This window comes from Mastomys coucha, unplaced genomic scaffold (assembly GCF_008632895.1).
Source record: "Mastomys coucha isolate ucsf_1 unplaced genomic scaffold, UCSF_Mcou_1 pScaffold20, whole genome shotgun sequence".
NCBI lineage: Eukaryota > Metazoa > Chordata > Mammalia > Rodentia > Muridae > Mastomys > Mastomys coucha.
The window spans coordinates 109022852-109041621 of NW_022196903.1; the positions used below are offsets into that span (position 1 = coordinate 109022852).

Consider the following 18770-nt stretch of genomic DNA (forward strand, 5'->3'; position numbering starts at 1 on the left):
GATGGCAGTTTTTGTGATTTTTATTTAAACACAAAACATGCACACAAGCCATCTATTCATTTTCTTCACTGCGTAGCCTGGCGTTGGGATTGGTAACTCTGATGGCCAGCTGTGCTGCTCTTTCTACGATGGCTTTTCGGTTCTTAGAGGACACATTGTGAGCAATCTCAGCACAGTAAGATCTGAAAGAAAAGCAAACCAGTAGTCACCAGGGAAATGGTTTAATGAGTACTAAAGGCTCAAATCCCGAGGACCCAGGGACCAAGGCTTCTGCAGTGGTCTATGGTAGTGATTAGGCATTAATCCACAAGGGGAAGCTGGGCCCACTGCAGGCACAGAGGTTCTGAGTGAGGAACCCAGAATTCTTCCACAGGAGCCAAAGGCTTCCAGTGCAGTCACTGTAAGGTACACAGTTCAAGTAGAGTGAACAACAAACACTGCCCATGTTCCCTCAGGATGCTGAGAAGCTGTCCTAATGCACACTCCCAGTATGGAGATGACTGTAAAGCCGTAGACAGGGAGCGGAGGAAAAACCCCTAGAGAAGCAGGATGGCAGAGCTACGGAAATTCCAAATACAGACAGACCCTCACCTGACAGATATTTGGGAACAGACTGCATCACTTTCTAACCCAAAGCCCATGTTCTTGGCCACATGCACCTATAGCCGTAACTAGCACACTTACCATTCACAAGTCACGTGCAGCCACATCCCACCCCAGGACTCTTACCACTCAGGAACTACTACTACCACCAATGATTTTCTCATAATTACCTTTCAATTTGCCCAGCTCCTCAGTTACACAGGGGAAAAGGAGGGATTATGCCACTCATTCACTGCATGATCTTGAGCAGTGCCCCTGCAGGCTTTAACAATGCCAAGCAGCTTTCAACAACACTGCCACATAGACTGCTGCTCTTGCACACACATACATTCCTGCATTCACCTTCCAAAAGACCTTGCAGCACTTCAGTCAAGGCTTGGTTAAATGAACAACATAATATCCCCATGCCGAGTTCCTCCATCTACATCACAACCACCCCAGAAAACAGATCCCTATAAACCCAAACACATACACCCTTCTGCTGCCCTCATGCATCACTCTCTGCAGTCCTAGTTTACTTGAGAAAAATAAACTCTCCCTACCACATCCTCATATCCATTGTCAAGAGTATTTCCTGGGAGGCCTTGGTTTTGCATCTGAGACCAACTTGCTCAAAGTATCCAGAACACCCCACATCCTTCTAAGGTGTGCCTGGGTTTTTTTTCTCTACCTCAGACCCAAAAGACCTGAGCTGCTCTGCAAAACTACCTGTCAGAGCAGAACCAAGCATAGCTTAGGTCCCAGGTTAGACACAGCCCCCTGCAGTCTCATGACACTATAGCAGTGTTCCAGACAGGACCATTAAGGACACTGAACACCCACTGTATAAAATGAAGAAGACTCCCCTCTTCTCTAGTCTGAGGTTTCAAATGCCCTGAACATTCACCCTTCCTCATAAGCACGTGCCTACTGCAGTGTCCCCAGAGTCTACAGGAGAAGGGCACACTCCCAACCAGGGGCCCAACTTACTTGTTACACATCAGCAGCACTTCCAGCTCTTTGACATTGTGGACCAGGAACTTCCGGAAGCCGCTAGGCAGCATGTGCTTGGTTTTCTTGTTGCTCCCGTAACCAATGTTGGGCATCAGGATCTGGCCCTTGAATCTTCTCCGCACCCTGTTGTCAATGCCTCTGGGTTTCCGCCAGTTTCGCTAAAAACACAGGCAAATTAGTCCTTATGCAAACTGCCAGCTCTTCCTTGTTGGTGGTGCCCCCCCCAGCAAAATTCAAGGGGGTCATGTCATTTGGGAGGAACTCTTAGGAAATTAACTTCCTACTTTTATACACTTCATTACAGAAAAAAACAAAAAAACCCTCCCAAAACCCTGGTTCAAGCTGGGCTGCGGTGGCACACGCCTTTAATCCCAGCACCTGAAAGGCAGATTTCTGAATTTGAGGCCAGCCTGGTCTACAGAATGAGTTCCAGGACAGCCAAGGCTACACGGAGAAACCCTGTCTCAGAAAAACAATCAATCAAACAAACAAAACAAACACTGTGGTTCACTGTAGAATCTCCCAACAAAACCAAACTTTCCCACCTGACCAGATTCTGATCCCATGGGTTGAGATTAGAGGGACTGTACACAGTACAAATGTGCCTGCACTGTTTTTAGTACCAAAGATTTCTGCCCCATAAAACACACCAAAGGCTGAGAGTGTAGCTCAGTTAGCAAAACGATTTGGACCGGAATTTCATCATTGTCCATTGCAATTATGTTTCAGGAGGGATTATGCTGGGTGTGCATGCCAATCCAGCCAACTGATCTCTTAGCAGTTGAGAGTACTGGCTGCATTTACAGAGGCCCTAAGTCCAATTCCATGCATGCATGTGCCTGGTGTGCAGACAAAACCCCAAAGATCTTTAAAATACAAAGTCCAGGTACAGAGATGGCTTAAAGTGCCTGCCGCCAGTCAGACCTGGACCCACAAGACGGGAAGGAGAGAATCTACTCCTTAAAGTCCCCTGCCCTTGGCACGGATAAACATAAAATAGAAAGTGTCACTTTAAAAATGAACTTTTAGTCAACTGACTGCCGAGATAGGTGATACCAGAAATGTGTGCTCAGAACTTAACCCCCATCCCAGGACCACATACCTTAATTTTCACATATCGATCTGACTGGTGCCTGATGAACTTCTTGGTCCTCTTTTTGACGATCTTGGGCTTCACCAGAGGTCGGAGGGCAGCCATGATGCCTTTACAAAAGTCAGACTCGAGTTAGTTAAAAAAAATAAATAAGACAAAAAAAACAAAACAAAACCTTCGAGGTGGGGCTGCGTGTCTCAGGCCTTCGGATGTTGCAGAGTGTCTTCCAATCACCAGCTACCGAGCAAACTGGGAATGGAATGGGTACCTCTGCTAGACTTGTTCTCCCTCTTGCTTCCGAAGCTGGCAGAATACTAGCCACTCTCCAGACGCGATCCCAAGAGGTCAGTGGGTCATCTCATCCACATCTAAGAACGGCAACTGACCTAAATAACCCGAAACAGGGCTTTCTAGAGGAGCAGGAGCAGCAAATCCCACTCCACTTTTAGTGCTGCGCCCTTAAATACGCAAAATCACCATGTACTTCTAACACGCCACCACACTGCCTGTCCCTCACGGATCGTCGCGGAGCACCAACCAAAGGGTGCCGTCTCTGTTCCCTCCACAGACAACCTGCTCTGCCGGCGAGTACCCAACCAGCTCGTGTTCAGAAAGCATTTCGGCCCACCGGCGAGCGGCGGCAGCTTCCCGACTCAGGGTTTCATACCGGCCACAAAAAAAAGGGCTGCTAACAAGCTAATTAGAAAGCAGCAGCTGCCGCCCGAAGCCCACGGGCCGCATGGCAGCAAAGCCGCCCTGGTCGATGCCTGGCCCCGGGCAGACTCCGTAGCAGCGCCAGTGGCCGGGCCCGTGCGCGCTCGCCAATACTACGCCAGCGCGGAGGCCAACGCCGAGGCCTCCCCACCCGGAGCCTGGGTCGCGCCGAACCCGCAGGCGGCGGATGGCCGCCGATGCAGACTCACCGCAAAACAGATGGCAGCCACCTCGTAGGCAGCGCCGAGGAAGAAGGAAGAGGCGGCGGCGGCGCGCAAGGTATGATGGGACGGAGTCCTAGGTCCTGGCAGAGAAAAGGTAATCACTTCCGGCTCTGGATCCTCTAAAGGAAATTAAGATGTGCCTGAGAAATAATGCTGAAAAAAAAAAACTAATGTACTAGTGTTCTGTAGTAGACATTAACATCTTCGAATTAACTGAAATGTATTTTTCTCTTGAGACTACTTAAGAAATTTGGGATTCTTTCTGAACTAAGACCTGCTAGGTGGCATTTATTTCCGCTCTAAGTGGAAGCCCAATAGCTTTTTAAATTGTCCGTTCCCGAGTGTGCCCCCTTGTGGCTAGGAGGTAGCAAAACAGGGACTCTTTGAAGGATCCTTAGGGGCTTGGTTGAGCAAATGTCCAAAAACTTCAGAATATACAAATGCGCAAACCCCTGTATTTTGAAGTGCTACCGAGCCTTCTCGCGTCTTCTGTATGTCTAAATACTCTCTTACTTATCTAGAGCAATGTATTAATAAGTGATAGGTTGATAATATTGCTAAGAAAATAGTCTATTGACAGGGCGTGGTGGTGCATGACTTTTAATCACAGCAGAGGCAGGCCGAGTTTAGTCTATTTTGCTTACCTTTTGTTTTTCAGATCATTGTGAAAACTCTAATTTTAGGGGGAAATAAAACCAAACCAGAAGCCGGGCAGTGCTGGTGCATGCCTTTAATCCCAACACTAGGGAGGCAGAGGCAGGTGGATTTCTGAGTTCCAGGCCAGCCTGGTATTTAGAGTGAGTTCCAGGACAGCCAGGGCTACACAGAGAAACCCTGTCTCGAAAAACAAAAACAAACAACAACAAAAAAAACCAAAAAAAAAACAAAAAAAAACAAACAACCCCCCCCCAAAAAAAACAAAAAAAATCAAATCAGAGCTGGAGGGGTGGCATTTAGTTCCCAGGAACCACGTGTTGCCTCACAACCTTTGTAACACTAGCCCTAGGGGATCAAATGCCCTTTTCTGTAGGCACTACATGTATGTGGTACATACTCATACATGCAGGCAAAACACTCAAGTACATAGAATAAACCTCATTTTTTTAAGATTATTTATTTTATGTAAGTACACTGTAGCTGCCTTTAGACACACCAGAAGAGGGCATCAGATCCCATTACAGATGGTTGTGAGCCACCATGTGATTAGGAATTGAACTCAGGACCTCTGGAAGAACAATCAGTGCTCTAAACCACTGAGCCATCTCTCCAAATCCAACCCACCCCCCACCCTCCTGTTTGTTTTGTTTTTAAGAAAGGGTTTCTCTGTGTAACCTTGGCTGTCACGGAATACACTCTGTAGACTAGGCTGGCCTCAAACTTGGAGATCTGTCTCTGCCTCCCAAGTGCTGGGATTAAAGGTGCGTGTCACCACTGCCCAGCAGAATAAATTAAAAAATTTTAAACCTCGATTCTACAAACTCAAACACAACAGATGCCACTGGTGATCTTGAAAGTGGCTCCAGGAGGTGGAGCAAATGCTGAATTGGGTATGCTGCCCCAACCATTGTGCTTGCTGTAAAGGGCGAGCAGAGACCCAGATAAGTACAGTGTCTTGTCTGGGATGGCTGGTTAGCAAACAGCAGGGCAGGACTGTTGCTTTCATGTGTCTGTGGATTGCCCACCCTTCCCAAATGCTGCTTGGCCTACAGGCTATGTGAAGACCCATGGAACATGGAAGTGTGTGGCTAATGGCACCTTACAGACTACATTACATAAAGAGAAAGGCAAGTGGGGTGGATCATACAAAAGGCCCATGAACTACAGAGTATGGCTCTGATTTCTGAAGACTCGGGGGTTGGGAGCCTCAGTCTAAGGGTCTCTCCAGCTGAAGACATGCTACCTCAATTAACAGAGGACACTCTTACTGTCCCTGTAGGCATTAATGTCCCAGGATGGGAGGTGGGAGGTGTTCTGGGGAATGTCTCTTACATACTCACACCTTCACATTTTATACCCCTTAAGCAGGAAATTACATGAGCTAGGCTACAGGTCAGCTCTAACCCGATTTATTTCAAAAGGGAAGAGGTTATGACAGAGAAGAAAACACAGTGTGTGTGTGTGTGTGTGTGTGTGTGTGTGTGTGTGTGTGTGTGTATGTGTGTGTGTGTACACATTCACACTCCACTGGACACACTGGCATCAGGGGACACATCCCCAGTCCTGCCCTGGCAATGTTTCTTTTGTATAGCTCTTTGGTATCTCATATCTGCAGTTGTGGACTTCTGGCTGCATGTCTTCTGGCCCACCATCCTTCAGGCCACTCTAGTTGATAGAGTACACCTTGTTTGAGTCATAATAGGCATGGGTCATGTAACCAGAGTTGTTCATGGGCCACCAGCCCTTATCGTGGTAGATGGCAGGGTAAACTGGGGGCTCGTATTTTACACAGCTGAAAATCGCCTGGCTCTGGTCCTTGGCCACCGTGGGTAGGTAGAGCCTCAGCTTGTCCAGAAGGTGACCGGGCCAGAAGTAATTGGGGTGGGTAACTGAAGGAACACTTAACCTCTTCGACTTCAGCTTCCTGGAAAAGAAAAAGATATAGCGAAGGTTGCTGTGGCAGAGAGACCAGGCCCAGGGCTCCCTCTCAGCAGAGAACATAAGCCATGACCACGCTGTCTAGTGTGAAAAGCGCTTAAACACTTCCAGTATCCTCTCTAGTAAGGACCTGGCGATCTAGAGGTCAAGATCATGCAGTGAATGAGTGGCTAAGTACTTAGGCACTGTTTCTTTTTCTTTCTTTTTATTTTTCTTTTTGAGACAGGGTTTCTCTGTACAGCCCTGGCTGTCCTGGAACTCACTCTGTAGACCAGGCTGGCCTCAAACTCAGAAATCCACCTGTCTCTGCTTCCCAAGTGCTGGGATTAAAGGCATGTGCCACCACTGCCCGGCTAGGCACTGCTTCTTAAACCCATACTTAGGCGTGTGACATCCTTGCTCTTGAGTAGTGGCTCTCAACCTTCCTAACGCTGCGACCCTTTGACCCTTTAATACAATTCATGTTGTGGTGACCCCCTAACCATAAAATTATTTTTGTTCCTACTTCATAACTGTAATTTTGCTACTGTTGTGAATTGTTTGCAAATATCAATTTTCCAATGCTCTTAGGTGACCTCTGTGAAAAAGATGTTCAACTCCCAAAGGGGTCGTGACCCACAGGTTGAGAATCACTGCTCTAGCCGGGCAGTGGTAGTGATGCCTTTAATCCTAGCACTTGGCATCAACAAACAGAATTCTGAGTTCGAGGCCAGCCTGGTATATAGAGTGAGTTCCTGGAGAAGGGCTATGCAGAGAAACCATGCCCTGAAAAACCAAAGAGAGAGAGAGAGAGAGAGAATCACTGCTCTAGAAGACTTGTTCCCCCCCCCCTTCACCTGGTCTTTTTGGTGCTGAAGATAGAATCCAGAGCTTCACATGCTCTAAGCTAATATCTAGCTGCTAAGCTACAGCCCAGCCCCACCCAGAAGCATCTGGAAATCAGGTCTTGAATCTAGCTTCTGAGGCCAGCCTCACTTAGTTATGCTTCAGATGTGGGACTGTGTGTCAATGTCCGCTACTATAAACCATAGGTCTAGAGTAACTCAGACTTGTTGGTGACAATGGAGATGAGTTCACTCAAGGGAGGCAGTCTCTTCTGCTGCCCCTTAGGCCCTGGGCATGGAGGACCACAACAATGCCAGGATTTTGTTCAATATGCATAGGTCCCAGAGCCGCCTCTGAGTAGAGGAGAGGGCCCTCCCATCCTCATCCCCTGCCCTCCTAGCAGACACGCATTACCACTACAAACCCAGTAAATTCCTCGAAATCTTGAAAGTGCATTTTCTTCATTTTCTTTGATGTTTTCCTACCAGGGAATAGAGAGAGGCATTGTTAGGAAAGAGAAACTCCAGGAGCTGGGCAGTGGTGGTATGTGCCTCCAATCCCAGCACTTGGGAGGCAGAGGCAAATGGATCTCTTGTAAATTGGAGGCCAGCCTGGTCTACAGAGTGAGTTCCAGGGCAGCTAGATATACACAGAGAAACCCTGTCTCAAATCAAGCAAGCAACCAAACCAAACAAACAAACAAAAATAGAAACATCAGGAAAAGCTGGCTTTGGGGAGGTGGAGGCCATTAAGAAATCCATTTCTGAGTCTCAGAGCAGAGCTCTGAATGTTTTTCTTTTGTGGAGGCCCTAGTCTCCGTACAGCAAGACACACCTCTGGCTGGTAGGGTGAGGAAAATCCTGACCTGGGTTCCTTTCGTTCATGGATTGGAGGCCTCCAAAATAGTTAGATGTGTTCAGCAACTGGTAGATGCTGAGCCTGACTCCCACTTCCCTTGCCAGAGGCCAAGCTCTGTGGGACAAACATGATAAAGACTCACCCTCTATACCTTGGCCTGCCTGGCAGACTTCCCTAACTGATCGCTGGATTCCTTTCTAAGCCAGCCCACATCTGGCCTCAGAATCCTGGGTTGTTTCTTCTGATCCAAAGGATTGAATTGTGAGCCTTGTCTACTCTCTTTCCCTAGCACCTGGCCTCAGGATCATTTACAATTTAGTCCCTAGAGGTGAGAGAGAGCTAATGTCCCTCTTTTAGCTAGGGGACCTCTCTTTTTCTTTTACAGATGTGACTGATCAAACACAAGGAAAAAAAATCTCTTTCCTGGGCACCTGGCATGCACAGGGTCCAGTCCAACTCTCTCTGGTCAGTTTTCCATCAGTGACCCCAGAGCTGCAGTAGTGAGCTGCCTGCCCATTCACCAGTGTGCTTCTTCTCTTCTTCGTACCCCACAGGCTTATGTGTTTTACCACTTGGTCCTCAAACCCACTTCCTGGGTTCATGGTTTAGTAATGAGTACCAGCCAGCCACAGACTAGAAGGCATATTTCAGAGGCCCTCTAGGCTACCACTTGGCTGGGTCATACTCGGCACTTTCCAAACCACAACTGCTGTGGGCCTAGACTGGCCCTGTACTCAAAAACATCAGGACAAGTGCAAGGAAAAGCAACAGCCACACTGGCGGTGCTGAGGACAACCTGTGGCCCTTGTCAAACCCTCTCCGTATGTATTAGGAGTGCTGTGTCCACTTTATACATGAAAATGCTGAGGTTCAGAATGCAGTAACTTGCCTCTTGACCAGATGACATCCACTGTGCTGCCCCAGGCATTCTGCCACACTACACCACCCAACCCTCTGCAGGGATGCCATCTCATTCTCCCCTCTGCAGTCACTACTGATGCTACTCTCAGTAGTTGCCTCCTGATTGGCCCACATTCAGTGGGAATGGAGGGGGAATTGACTTTGGGTCACTTCAAAGGAGGATAGTCTAATAGTCGTGGCAGCATTTTCTGTTTTCCCAGGGGCTACCAGCCTACCTCTTGTTAGGGAATGAGTGAGTGTGCCTGCCACAGGATGGCAGCACAGGGAAGGAATTAGTCCCTGTCCTTTGCAGAGTTCCTCAACTTCTGCAAAGGGTAAGATAACACCCCCTTTTGGCTTTTTCCCACGGGCCTTATGATTATGTAAGCCTGTGGTCAGGAGGGGAGCTGTGTGAACCTAAGATATGCACTTAAGGTGACATTTTGGACTGGCCAGTCAGAAGTGACTAGGTAGGGACATAGATACTGGCGTAACACGACACTACATGCATGCCAACGTCCCAGCCCCAGCAACTGAAGGGGCAACTTGAAACTCAGCTTGTCTCTTTTCTTTTCCCCATGCTTGTGGAGGTTCCTGAATCCAGCCAGGCTGTGGACAATCCTCTGGTCTATATAATAGCCTCCAGGCTGCCGGATCGGGCGGACTTCTTCTTTCAGAGTAATGATCTTGTCTCCTGGATACAGTAGTGCTGTGGGCAGCAAGGGAGACAGCAGACTCCATCAGCCAAAGTTAACTACTCTAGGGTCATGTGGAAACTATTTAAAAAACTCACACTTCTGTTTAAAAGATTATTTTTTTTCTGAGCTATCTAGATGGCTTGGCAGGTAGAGTGGCAAAGTGCATATGTGGGGGCTAGAATATAACTTTGTGGAGTCTGCCCTCTCTACATGTATGTGGATTCTGGGTATTGAACTTAGGTCATCAGGCTTGGCGGCAAAGTCCCTTTATCCACTGAACCATCTCATTCCAAACTCTGTAAATACATGTTTGTTGGTTGGTTGGTTTGATTATTGTTTCTCTCTCTCAGAGAGAGAGAGAGAGAGAGAGAGAGAGACAGACAGACAGACAGACAGACAGACAGACAGACAGACAGACAGAGACAGAGAGAGGGAGAGAGAGAGAAAGACAGAGAGAGAAAGAGAGAGAGAGAGAGAGAGAGAGAGAGAGAGAGAGAGAGAGAGAGAGAGAACACCTCTATACACATGTGGAGGCCAGAGGACATCTTGTAGATCTTGTAGGAGCTGGTTTTCTCTTTCCACTACATGAGTCCCGGGGTTTGAACTTGGATGATTAAGCTTGGCAGCAAGGGCCTCTGTCTGCTGAACTATCTTGCCAGCCCAACTTCTCATTTTTAGTTGGTAGTAGGTTCTTTGGAAATTGCGAACTATAATAGGATATAAAGTTCCCCTGAACTCTCCCACAGTTCCTCATAATGCAACATGGCATACAGCTGCAGCTCAGTGTCAAAAAAGGACCTTGGATGAGCCTGATCACCAGGGGACAGGGGAGGGAGACCAGTTTGGAGACCTTGGATGACTCTGATCACCAGGGGACAGGGGAGGGAGACTAGTTTGGGGACCTTGGATGACCCTGATCACCAGGAGACAGGGGACAGGGGAGGGAGACCAGTTTGGAGACCTTGGATGACTCTAATCACCAGGTGACAGGGGAGGGAGACTAGTTTCGGGACCTTGGATGACCCTGATCACCAGGAGACAGGGGACAGGGGAGGGAGACCAGTTTGGAACAGCAATTTAGGATGGAGCTGCCTAGCAAGCTTAGGTTGGACTTGGGAAGATTCAACTAGACTTCACTAGGATAATTAGTATGTGTGCCTGCATGAATGTGTGTGTGTGTGTTTGTGTGTATGCACGTGTATGTGCGTGTGTACGCATGCCAAGTCCAGACATCATACTTGATAAACAAGAGTTTCTCACGGAGCACCACTCCTGGCCCTTAGAGCTACTTTGATGAGAGGTTGGGGCTTGCTTCAACTATTTTGATGGTGGTTTTCTCATTGTTTTGAGTTTGTCTCATGGATGTGGAGAAGATGTGCATGTGGGGTAGACATATGTGTAGGTGGATACATATGTGTGAAGGCAGAGCTCCAGAACCTGGATCTCCCAGATCTCACCTAAGGAGCCCATATGTCTCAGAGTCTGTGTCCTAGGAAGCCCACCTAGCAGCCAAGTGGTCTGCCTTCCTTTTTTCCTCCTCTTTCCCAGTGTTCCCACCAAAGATGGCTTGGCTAGGTGCGTGTATGGGGTAGCCAGTATCAGGGTCAACTCCACATTTGCCAAGGCTCTCCCTTAAAACAAGCTCTACCTCTCATGAGGATATCTTCAGTCAGCGGGAGACCGTAGGCTTCACAGAGTTCCCAGCACTGCAGGTAGATGAGGAAGTCATCCCTGCGGGTCACATTGAGCAGCTCCCCCATCTCTCCAGAAATGGTGGATGGCAGGCAGTGATTGTCAAACTCTTTTGTCCCAGATCGAACCAGCCGGCAGCTCTCCATGTATTGGATGGAGGGGAGAGAGAGCTGCAGAGAGAACAGAAGATGCTCCAACTTGTGTCTTTGTGACATTCATTTTGGCTTGAAGGCAGCATAGCACCTTCTCTACCTCCTCAGAGGCCTCCATGAAGAATAATGTGTGCATAGTGGGGCTTCAGTTCAGGTTCCAAGGCTAACAGCTTAGAGGAGCAGCATCGAGGTCAAGGTTACCCCCTCAGGGGCTCTGAGCACTTGGCTCATGAATCCTCAGAACACACTTATACTGGGTACTCTGTAACGTGTAATATCTATAAAAAGGCACAGTAGCAGTTAAGTGCCCCAGAGATGTCCTGTTGAAAAATGATATTTGAGTTTTTTGGCTGCAGGGGGACTCTAAATCAGGCATAGCCATTTGTGTGTAATCCTGAGCAGAAGCCACATTGCCAGTGCAGAGATCCAGTGACATCACTGCCTGTTGAGGGTTTTGTTTTTTTAATTTGGTTGTTTTGTTGTTTTGCTTGTTTGTGTATGTTGGTTGTATTGTTTTTGTTTGTTTGTTTGTTTTTGAGACAGACTCTCACTGTGTAGCTCTAATGGCTTAATGGTTTGGAGCTAACTATGCAGACCAGGCTGGTTTCAAATTCACAAAGATCTACCTACCTCTGCATCCCAAGTACTGGGATTAAAGGTGTGTATCTCATTTGTGGTTTTTGAGACAGGGTCTTTCTATGTAGCCCTTTCTATGGCCTCAAACTCATAATCCTTTTTTTCTTGTTTTGTTTTGTTTTTTAGTTTTTAAAAAATTTTATGTCTTCACTATTGCTCTCTTCAGACACACCAGAAGAGGGCATCAGACCCCATTGCATGGTTGTGAGTTACCATGTGGTTGCTGGGAATTGAACTCAGGACCCCTGGGAGAGCAGTCAATGCTCTTAACTGCTGAGCCATCTCTCCAGCCCTCAAACTCATAATCCTTTTTTTGTTTGTTTGTTTGTTTTGTGTTTTTTTTTTTTGTTTTTGCTTGTTTTGGTTTTTTGAGACAGGGTTTCTCTGTGTGGCCCTGGCTGTTCCTGGAACTCACTCTGTAGAGCAGGCTAGCCTCGAACTCAGAAATCTGCCTGCCTCTGGCTCCCAAGTGCTGGGATTAAAGGTGTGCACCACCACTTCCTGGCTCGTATTTTGTTTTTTCGAGACAGGGTTTCTTTGTGTAGCCCTGGCTGTCATTATCTTTTTAACTGGACTTCTGAGTGATGGGATGGATTATAGAAGTGTTTCGGCACACCTAGCTGACTGTACAGATGACAGACAAGGGCTGAGGGAGGTGAGACCTTTCTGAAGACTCCTCAGCTAGCAGGTGTCAGTGCCAAGTCCTAACCCCTGGCTTGCCCAGTCCCCAAACCTGTGCTAGAGAGGTACCTTGGTCTGCCTCCGCCTCTCTCGGTACCGTCTGCCCACATCCTCCATGTCTTCCTCTGACATAGGCCGCCCCTCCATCTTTGTATCAACCTCAGGCACCTTCAGCAGGTCCATGTTGAAAGGCTGTGGGGATGAAATAGCCTGCTGCTTTTTAGGGCTATGTTTCAGGAAAGTTCTCTTTGTAGACAATCTGTAATCTAGAGTGGGAGGGAAAGATGAAACCAAGCTGTGGAACTCAATCTGATGTCAGTGGGCCAATGCCAACATGCTCTTCTGCTCCTTTCCCATGTGTCCAGCCAGTATCCGTCCGAGGGGCATAGTGAGTTTGTCTCCTCCATCGCTATGAAGCCCCACATCTGTACATCCCACATACCTTTCCTGCACCATTCCCCTCCTCTGCTACCATGTTCCCACCCAGCAACAAACAGAACTCTTATAAAGTGGCAGCTGGGAATGGTGGAGCACACCTTTAATCCTAGCACTCTGGAGGCAGAGGCAGGCAGATCTCTGTGAATTCTGGGACAGACAGGGCTTTTACACAAGAGAAACCCTGTCTGGAGAAACAAAAACAAACAAACAAACAAAAAATGTAAACAAGGTCAGCTCAACACCGTTCCTGACCTCCCAGGGAACACACACTAAAAACAGACTCCTTTCCCTAGACCACAAGCACCGGTGGGAATCTACTTCAGCTGTTATTCCACTAGTCACCCCTCATCTGTGCCATCCTCATCTACTGTATCCCAAAAGTCTTTGGTGGCTCCACCTGCCTTGGGTGCCCTTTCCAGACACTGGCTGTGCACCAGTCACTGAAGGGTCAGCTCAGGGGGTTTGTCTGACTACCATCCCAGCACTCCAGCCAACTGAAATTGACTCCACAGCAACCATCTCTGTGCACAAGCACCTTATCATGTGTAAGCTGATGGAGGCCAGGCCTGAGCTAGTCCACAGCAGTCTCCCAGTTCCTGTAAGTGGGCCTATTTGGAAGATCCTGCCAAATGGGGACCAATGAAAAGATTCTGACACCTGGCCATGGTCCTGATGGAAGCCTCATGCTGACGTGAAATCTTGGCCTCACCTCCTCCTGAGACTCCAGACAAGAAGCTCATGCTGCCAGCCCACATGGTGCTCCTCTCCTCTGATTCCAGGGCCCCGGATGTTTGCTCCTTTAGACAAACTCAGAGACTCCCCAAGTCCACCTGTCTTACCAACTGCCACCCTCCAGGGTGGCATCTGAGGATGCTGAAATAACTGCTGCCTGACTTCAAATCAAGATAAGAGGAACTGTGCTCTAGTGACTCCAGCCAGCTGTGAGATCACAGCAACTCTGGAAATTCACAAGATGATGGGAGGAGCAGAGGGGAAAAGTGCAATCTACGAGGTGCCGACCCTAAGCCATCAGAACTCTGAGGGTGCTAGGTTTCTTTGGTTCTGATGTGTCAGGGACCCTCATGGGAGTGGGCTGGGCCTGGGTGCCAGTGTGTTTGCAGGACAGCCACAGACAGGAAGTCTGACATCTGGAGCTGAGGAATGCACACCATGCAGGAGCTACCTAAGTCACCATACCAGGGAGGATGTTACACATTCTTGGTGTGGCCATTCGCCCTGACTCTAGAAACCCTGCTTCAGCTTGGCACCCCTGCAAGAAAACCCCTCCACTGTTTCCTGACAACTTTTATTTCATATCAAAGGAGAGAGAACCCCACCCCTCCCTAAAATGTGTCTGAAGTTAATTTCCTGCCAGTCTGGTGGCTAGGGGCAGAGCAAGATCTATTCATTCCACTTAAAGAAATAATGACCTTGCTCTATTTGGAGCTGGGATGGGGATTGTGGCAGCTGTTTGTTTTTTTTCTCCCTATAACAATAATAACTTTTAAAAATAAAAGACAGAAAGTCTGAGGGGGTGTAGCTCAGTTGGTGGGATGCTTGCCTAATGCACAGAACCCAGAGTTCAATGTCAGCACTATCCAAAACTAGGCATGGCGGCATATACCTGTAATTCCAGCACTCAGGAGACAGAGGCAGGTGGAGCTCTGAGAGTTTGAGGCAGGCCTGATCTACACAGTGAGTTCCAGGACAGCCAGAGCTATGTAGAGAGACCCTGTCTCAAACAACCAAAAGAGAGATTCAGGCTTATGCAGTAAATTCATAGCTTACATATTAAGAGAGTCCTTTCTAGTTTGTCTCTTCTTGCTGTGTTTGGACAGATGTAGTCCCAGAAGCACACGAGGGCAAACATAATGTAGGCTGTGTATAACTTACACAGCTGTTCATAGCATTCCTTATAATGTCCATGATGACAGAAAGCCCAAAGCAGCTAACTTCCAACATGTTCAGTTTCCGAGCAAGAGATCTTAGTTAGCCTCCCACCCCCCTCTCTCTCTGATAAATTCTCCTGTATCCCACGCTGACCTCAAGCTCTCTACACAGCCAAGGATGTCCCACCTCCATCCCGACTGCTAGAATTGTAGCTGTGCAACATGCTACAATTGAAGCCTAGCTTATGCAGCGCTGGGAATAGAATCCAGGGCTTCCAACATGCTGGACTAGCACTCTGCCAACTTCTCTACATGCCCAGCCCTCAGTTTTGTTTTAAATCAATGGTTTATGACCCTCTAAGGACAGGGGCTGGACTTCATCTTTGAATAGACAAAAGAGCAGCTGGGCCTTTGGTCTCTGTGGCTGGAAACTCCAGAGCTTGGCAAACTTATAGCAAGCCAGAGAAGGAGGAGCCACCTGAGGATGGAGTGCTGGAGAAAGCCAGGCTGGCTCCCAGGGCAGGGGTTGGGGGGCACACGCACACTCCTTGGCAGTAAGTATGGTGCTTTTCTGCTGGGCCAGTGACCACTGCTTGTAGGTACTGGCCAGGACTTCTGTGGTGATGATATTCTGCTTCCCAAGGGAGCCAAGGTAGATGATGATGTCCTCCAGCTCCTGGTTCTTCAGAGGAACTCCAATCTGAGGAAGCACAAGAAGTTACTGAGGCCCACCTCCTCCTTTCCAGCAGGCTCGGCAAGCATGCTCAACTCTTTAACTCCATGCTACATAGTGCAGAGCCCTTGTCAGGCCCCTGATGCATTCTGGAATTTATCACTCCTGGCTTTTGCACAGGCAGCTCCCTCTTTCTGCCCAGAAAAACTCTCCCTCCTTAAAAACTCAGGCCAGATAAGCCTCTATCTTTACACAGTCTCTTTCAGTTGATTAACATTCTAGCTAGGAAAAAAGTCATACGTCCATCATTACACATGAGGAACAAGTATGCCCTCTCCACTAAAGTATTAGAAATCCATACATTTTTAAAAAAGGATATGATGGCTATTCTTGATTGTCAATTTGACTACATCTGGAATTAACTAGCCCAAGTAGCTGGGTATACCTGCTGAGAGATTTTTCTTTAACTTGGGCCACACCTTCTATTGGAAGCCTACCTACATGAAGGACTGGCAGGAGGAAGCATTTGCTCTTTCCCTGCTTGCCTTCACTCTCACTGGTAAATCCATTCCTTCCCTGGCATTAAAGCCTACTTCTTCTTTGGGATTTCAACATATACTGAAGACCAGCTGAGACATCTAGACTGACCAACTATTGCATTGTTGGACCTTCCATCAGGATATGACCACTGTTGGATTAGCTGGACTATAACCTGTAAGCTGCTCTAATAAATACCAAACATATATAATACATACATACATACATGCATGCATGCATATACATATGTGCATGCATATATATATACATACACATATGTGCATACATACATGCATGCCTCCATGCAGACATACATATACATATGTGCATATACACATACACACATACATACATTTTTCTATCATTTCTGTTTCTCTAGAGAACCTTGATTAATACAAAGGACAATAGACAACTTTGAAGGTATGTAGTACTTACCCAGAAACACTGAATGTTCATAAAGAAAAGTTTGAAAGGAAATATAATTATGCATATAATTGTCTTTTCAATCTCTTTAGACAAAAGTCACTGATTAACTGTCCTTGGATCAGCTCAGAACTGCCCTGGTGCTAAAGAATCTCATAATTAAGCATTTTAAAAAAGATTTATTTTAGCCAGACGGTGGTGGCTCACACCTTTAATCCCAGCACTTGGGAGGCAAAGGCAGGCAGATTTCTGAGTTCGAGGCCAGCCTAGTCTACAGAGTGAGTTCTAGGACAGCCAAGGCTACACAGAGAAATCCTGTCTCCAAAAAAAAAAAAAACACAAAAACAAAAACAAAAAAAGATGTATTGGGGCTGGTGAGATGGCTCAGTGGGGAAGAGCACCGACTGCTCTTCAGAGGGTCATGAGTTCAAATCCCAGCAACCACATGGTGGCTCACAACCACCTGTAATGAGATCTGACACCCTCTTCTGGTGTGTCTGAAGACAGCTACAGTGTACTTACATATAATAAATAAATAAATCTTCAAAAAAAAAGATGTATTTTTATTTTATATGTATGAGTGTCTTGGCTGTATGTATGTAAGTATACTGCAAACATACCTAGCATCCACAGAGGTTCAAAGAAGGTGACAGATACCCTAGAACTGGACTGCAGGGGATTGTGAGCTGTCACTGGGTGCTGTGAACTGAACTTCAGTCCTCTGCAAGACCAGTAAGTGTTCTTAACTGTTAAGCCACCTCTCCTGGCCCAGGATTTAATATTTAAACTATTTTTTTTTTTGTTTTAGTAGTTGAAGACATTTACTTTTTAAAAATGTTTTGGATGTTCACATAATTGTATTTCATAAAAATGTTTGGAAATTGATTAGTTGAAAGTATAAGTCTGGATATATAGTTCAGTAGTAGAGAGCTTGCTGGTATATGCAAGGTCCTGAGTTGAAGCCCCAGCTGGAGAGAGAGCTGTGGGTTAGAGGGATGGGTTGGCAGTTAAGAATGTATGCACAGAGTCAGGCACTGGTGGTGCATGCCTTTAATGCCAGCAGTTGGGAGGCAGAGGCAGGAGGATTTCTGAGTTCAAGGCCAGCCTGGTCTACAGTGAGTTCCAGGACAGCCTGGGCTATACAGAGAAACCCTGTCTCAAAAAACCAAAAACCAAAAACCAAAACAAAAGAAAACAAACCAAAACAAGAATGTATGCACAGTTTATCTTTAGTACGTATATGAATGTTTTGCTTGCATGTGTATCTATGCAGCATGTGCACTTGGGAGCTAGAATAGGACATCAGCTCCTCTGCAGATGGAGTTAGAGGTGATTGGTAGTGCTCATGTGGGTGGCTCAGAACTGAACCTGGGTCCTCTGTAAGAGCAGCCAGGATCATAACCCCTGAGCTATCTATCTCTCAACCTGGTGCAGAGGTTGTTTTAGGGCTGTGATCTGACTGTGGGTTGTGCCATGTTTCCTAGTGTGGTTCTGCAATCTGAGGCTGCCCCTCAGGACTGCAGAGCCTGGGGAGGGAGGAAGGACCATACATACCCTAAGCCCCAGTGAGAAACTCATACTTACAGCCTTCAGAGCCATGATAAACTCCTCCCTGGAGATGCGCTGGTTCTCACTACGCTCCCCCTTGCTAAATATCTCTAGGACCTTGATCTTTCGACTACGCAGGTAGGCATACATGTCAGCCAGGACAGGGGGCTTAGGCAGTCGTAGCTGGGGTGTAGTTAGGCGGACATGTTTGAGAGGTCTGCCCTAGAAGAGGCAAGAGTGGACCAGATGAGGAGGACTACTTAAAATACGCATATCCCTAGCCCTCTTGTTAAAGTTCAATCTCACTTCAAAGCCCAAAGATGGTCTGGAGGGCAAGATGCACTATATATATCTGCCCTGTTCTCAATGTGGCCATACTGAATAAATCTCTTTTTTGTTGTTGTTGTTCTTATTAGGGTACTTTAATTGGCTTGTTGAGGGTGGGTGGCTGACCTTCGATTCTCAGTGTACAAACCATGGTTCCAAGGTAGGTAACGCCATCACAGGCGGCCTTCCTCCCCTCCCTAACCTGATAGTCTTGATCTCCAAGTTAGCCCACAAGCACTGGCTTATCCCCTGTCCACTCCAGCAGACAGGC

The 18770-nt window shown here is 47.3% G+C and overlaps 2 protein-coding genes and 1 non-coding gene across 7 annotated transcripts in view; all 3 read right to left on the reverse strand.

Moving 5' to 3' along the window:
- Positions 1-2: 2 nt before the first annotated feature.
- Positions 3-3735, reverse strand: Rpl32 (ribosomal protein L32). Of its 2 annotated transcripts, XM_031383025.1 has the most exons (5): positions 3613-3665; positions 2958-3075; positions 2699-2799; positions 1573-1754; positions 3-182 (listed from the first exon to the last, which is right to left on the reverse strand). In XM_031383025.1, the coding sequence occupies exons 3-5, from the start codon at positions 2792-2794 to the stop codon at positions 53-55; spliced, it is 408 nt and encodes a 135-aa protein (XP_031238885.1). In that variant the 5' UTR covers positions 2795-2799; positions 2958-3075; positions 3613-3665; the 3' UTR covers positions 3-52. The 2 variants fall into 2 exon arrangements, with proteins under 2 accessions (XP_031238885.1, XP_031238884.1); XM_031383024.1 differs by lacking the exon at positions 2958-3075 and having other exon boundaries at positions 3613-3735.
- On the reverse strand, positions 2897-3036 carry LOC116100140. The gene has a single exon (XR_004122491.1). It is a non-coding gene; the product is annotated as a small nucleolar RNA SNORA7 (small nucleolar RNA).
- Positions 3736-5677: 1942 nt separating the features above from the next.
- Positions 5678-18770, reverse strand: part of Efcab12 (EF-hand calcium binding domain 12) — a 26253-nt gene continuing 13160 nt past the window's right edge. For 2 of the 4 annotated variants that reach the window (XM_031383031.1, XM_031383033.1), the window contains 7 exons: positions 18209-18394; positions 15535-15691; positions 12734-12930; positions 11152-11365; positions 9364-9514; positions 7472-7528; positions 5678-6208 (listed from right to left, as the gene is read on the reverse strand). In XM_031383031.1, the coding sequence (XP_031238891.1) occupies positions 5950-6208; positions 7472-7528; positions 9364-9514; positions 11152-11365; positions 12734-12930; positions 15535-15691; positions 18209-18394 (1221 nt within the window). In that variant the 3' untranslated portion in view covers positions 5678-5949. Of the gene's footprint in view, positions 6209-7471; positions 7529-9363; positions 9515-11151; positions 11366-12733; positions 12931-15469; positions 15692-18208; positions 18395-18770 lie in introns of all 4 variants that reach the window. The other 2 variants (XM_031383032.1, XM_031383034.1) reach the window with 2 other exon arrangements.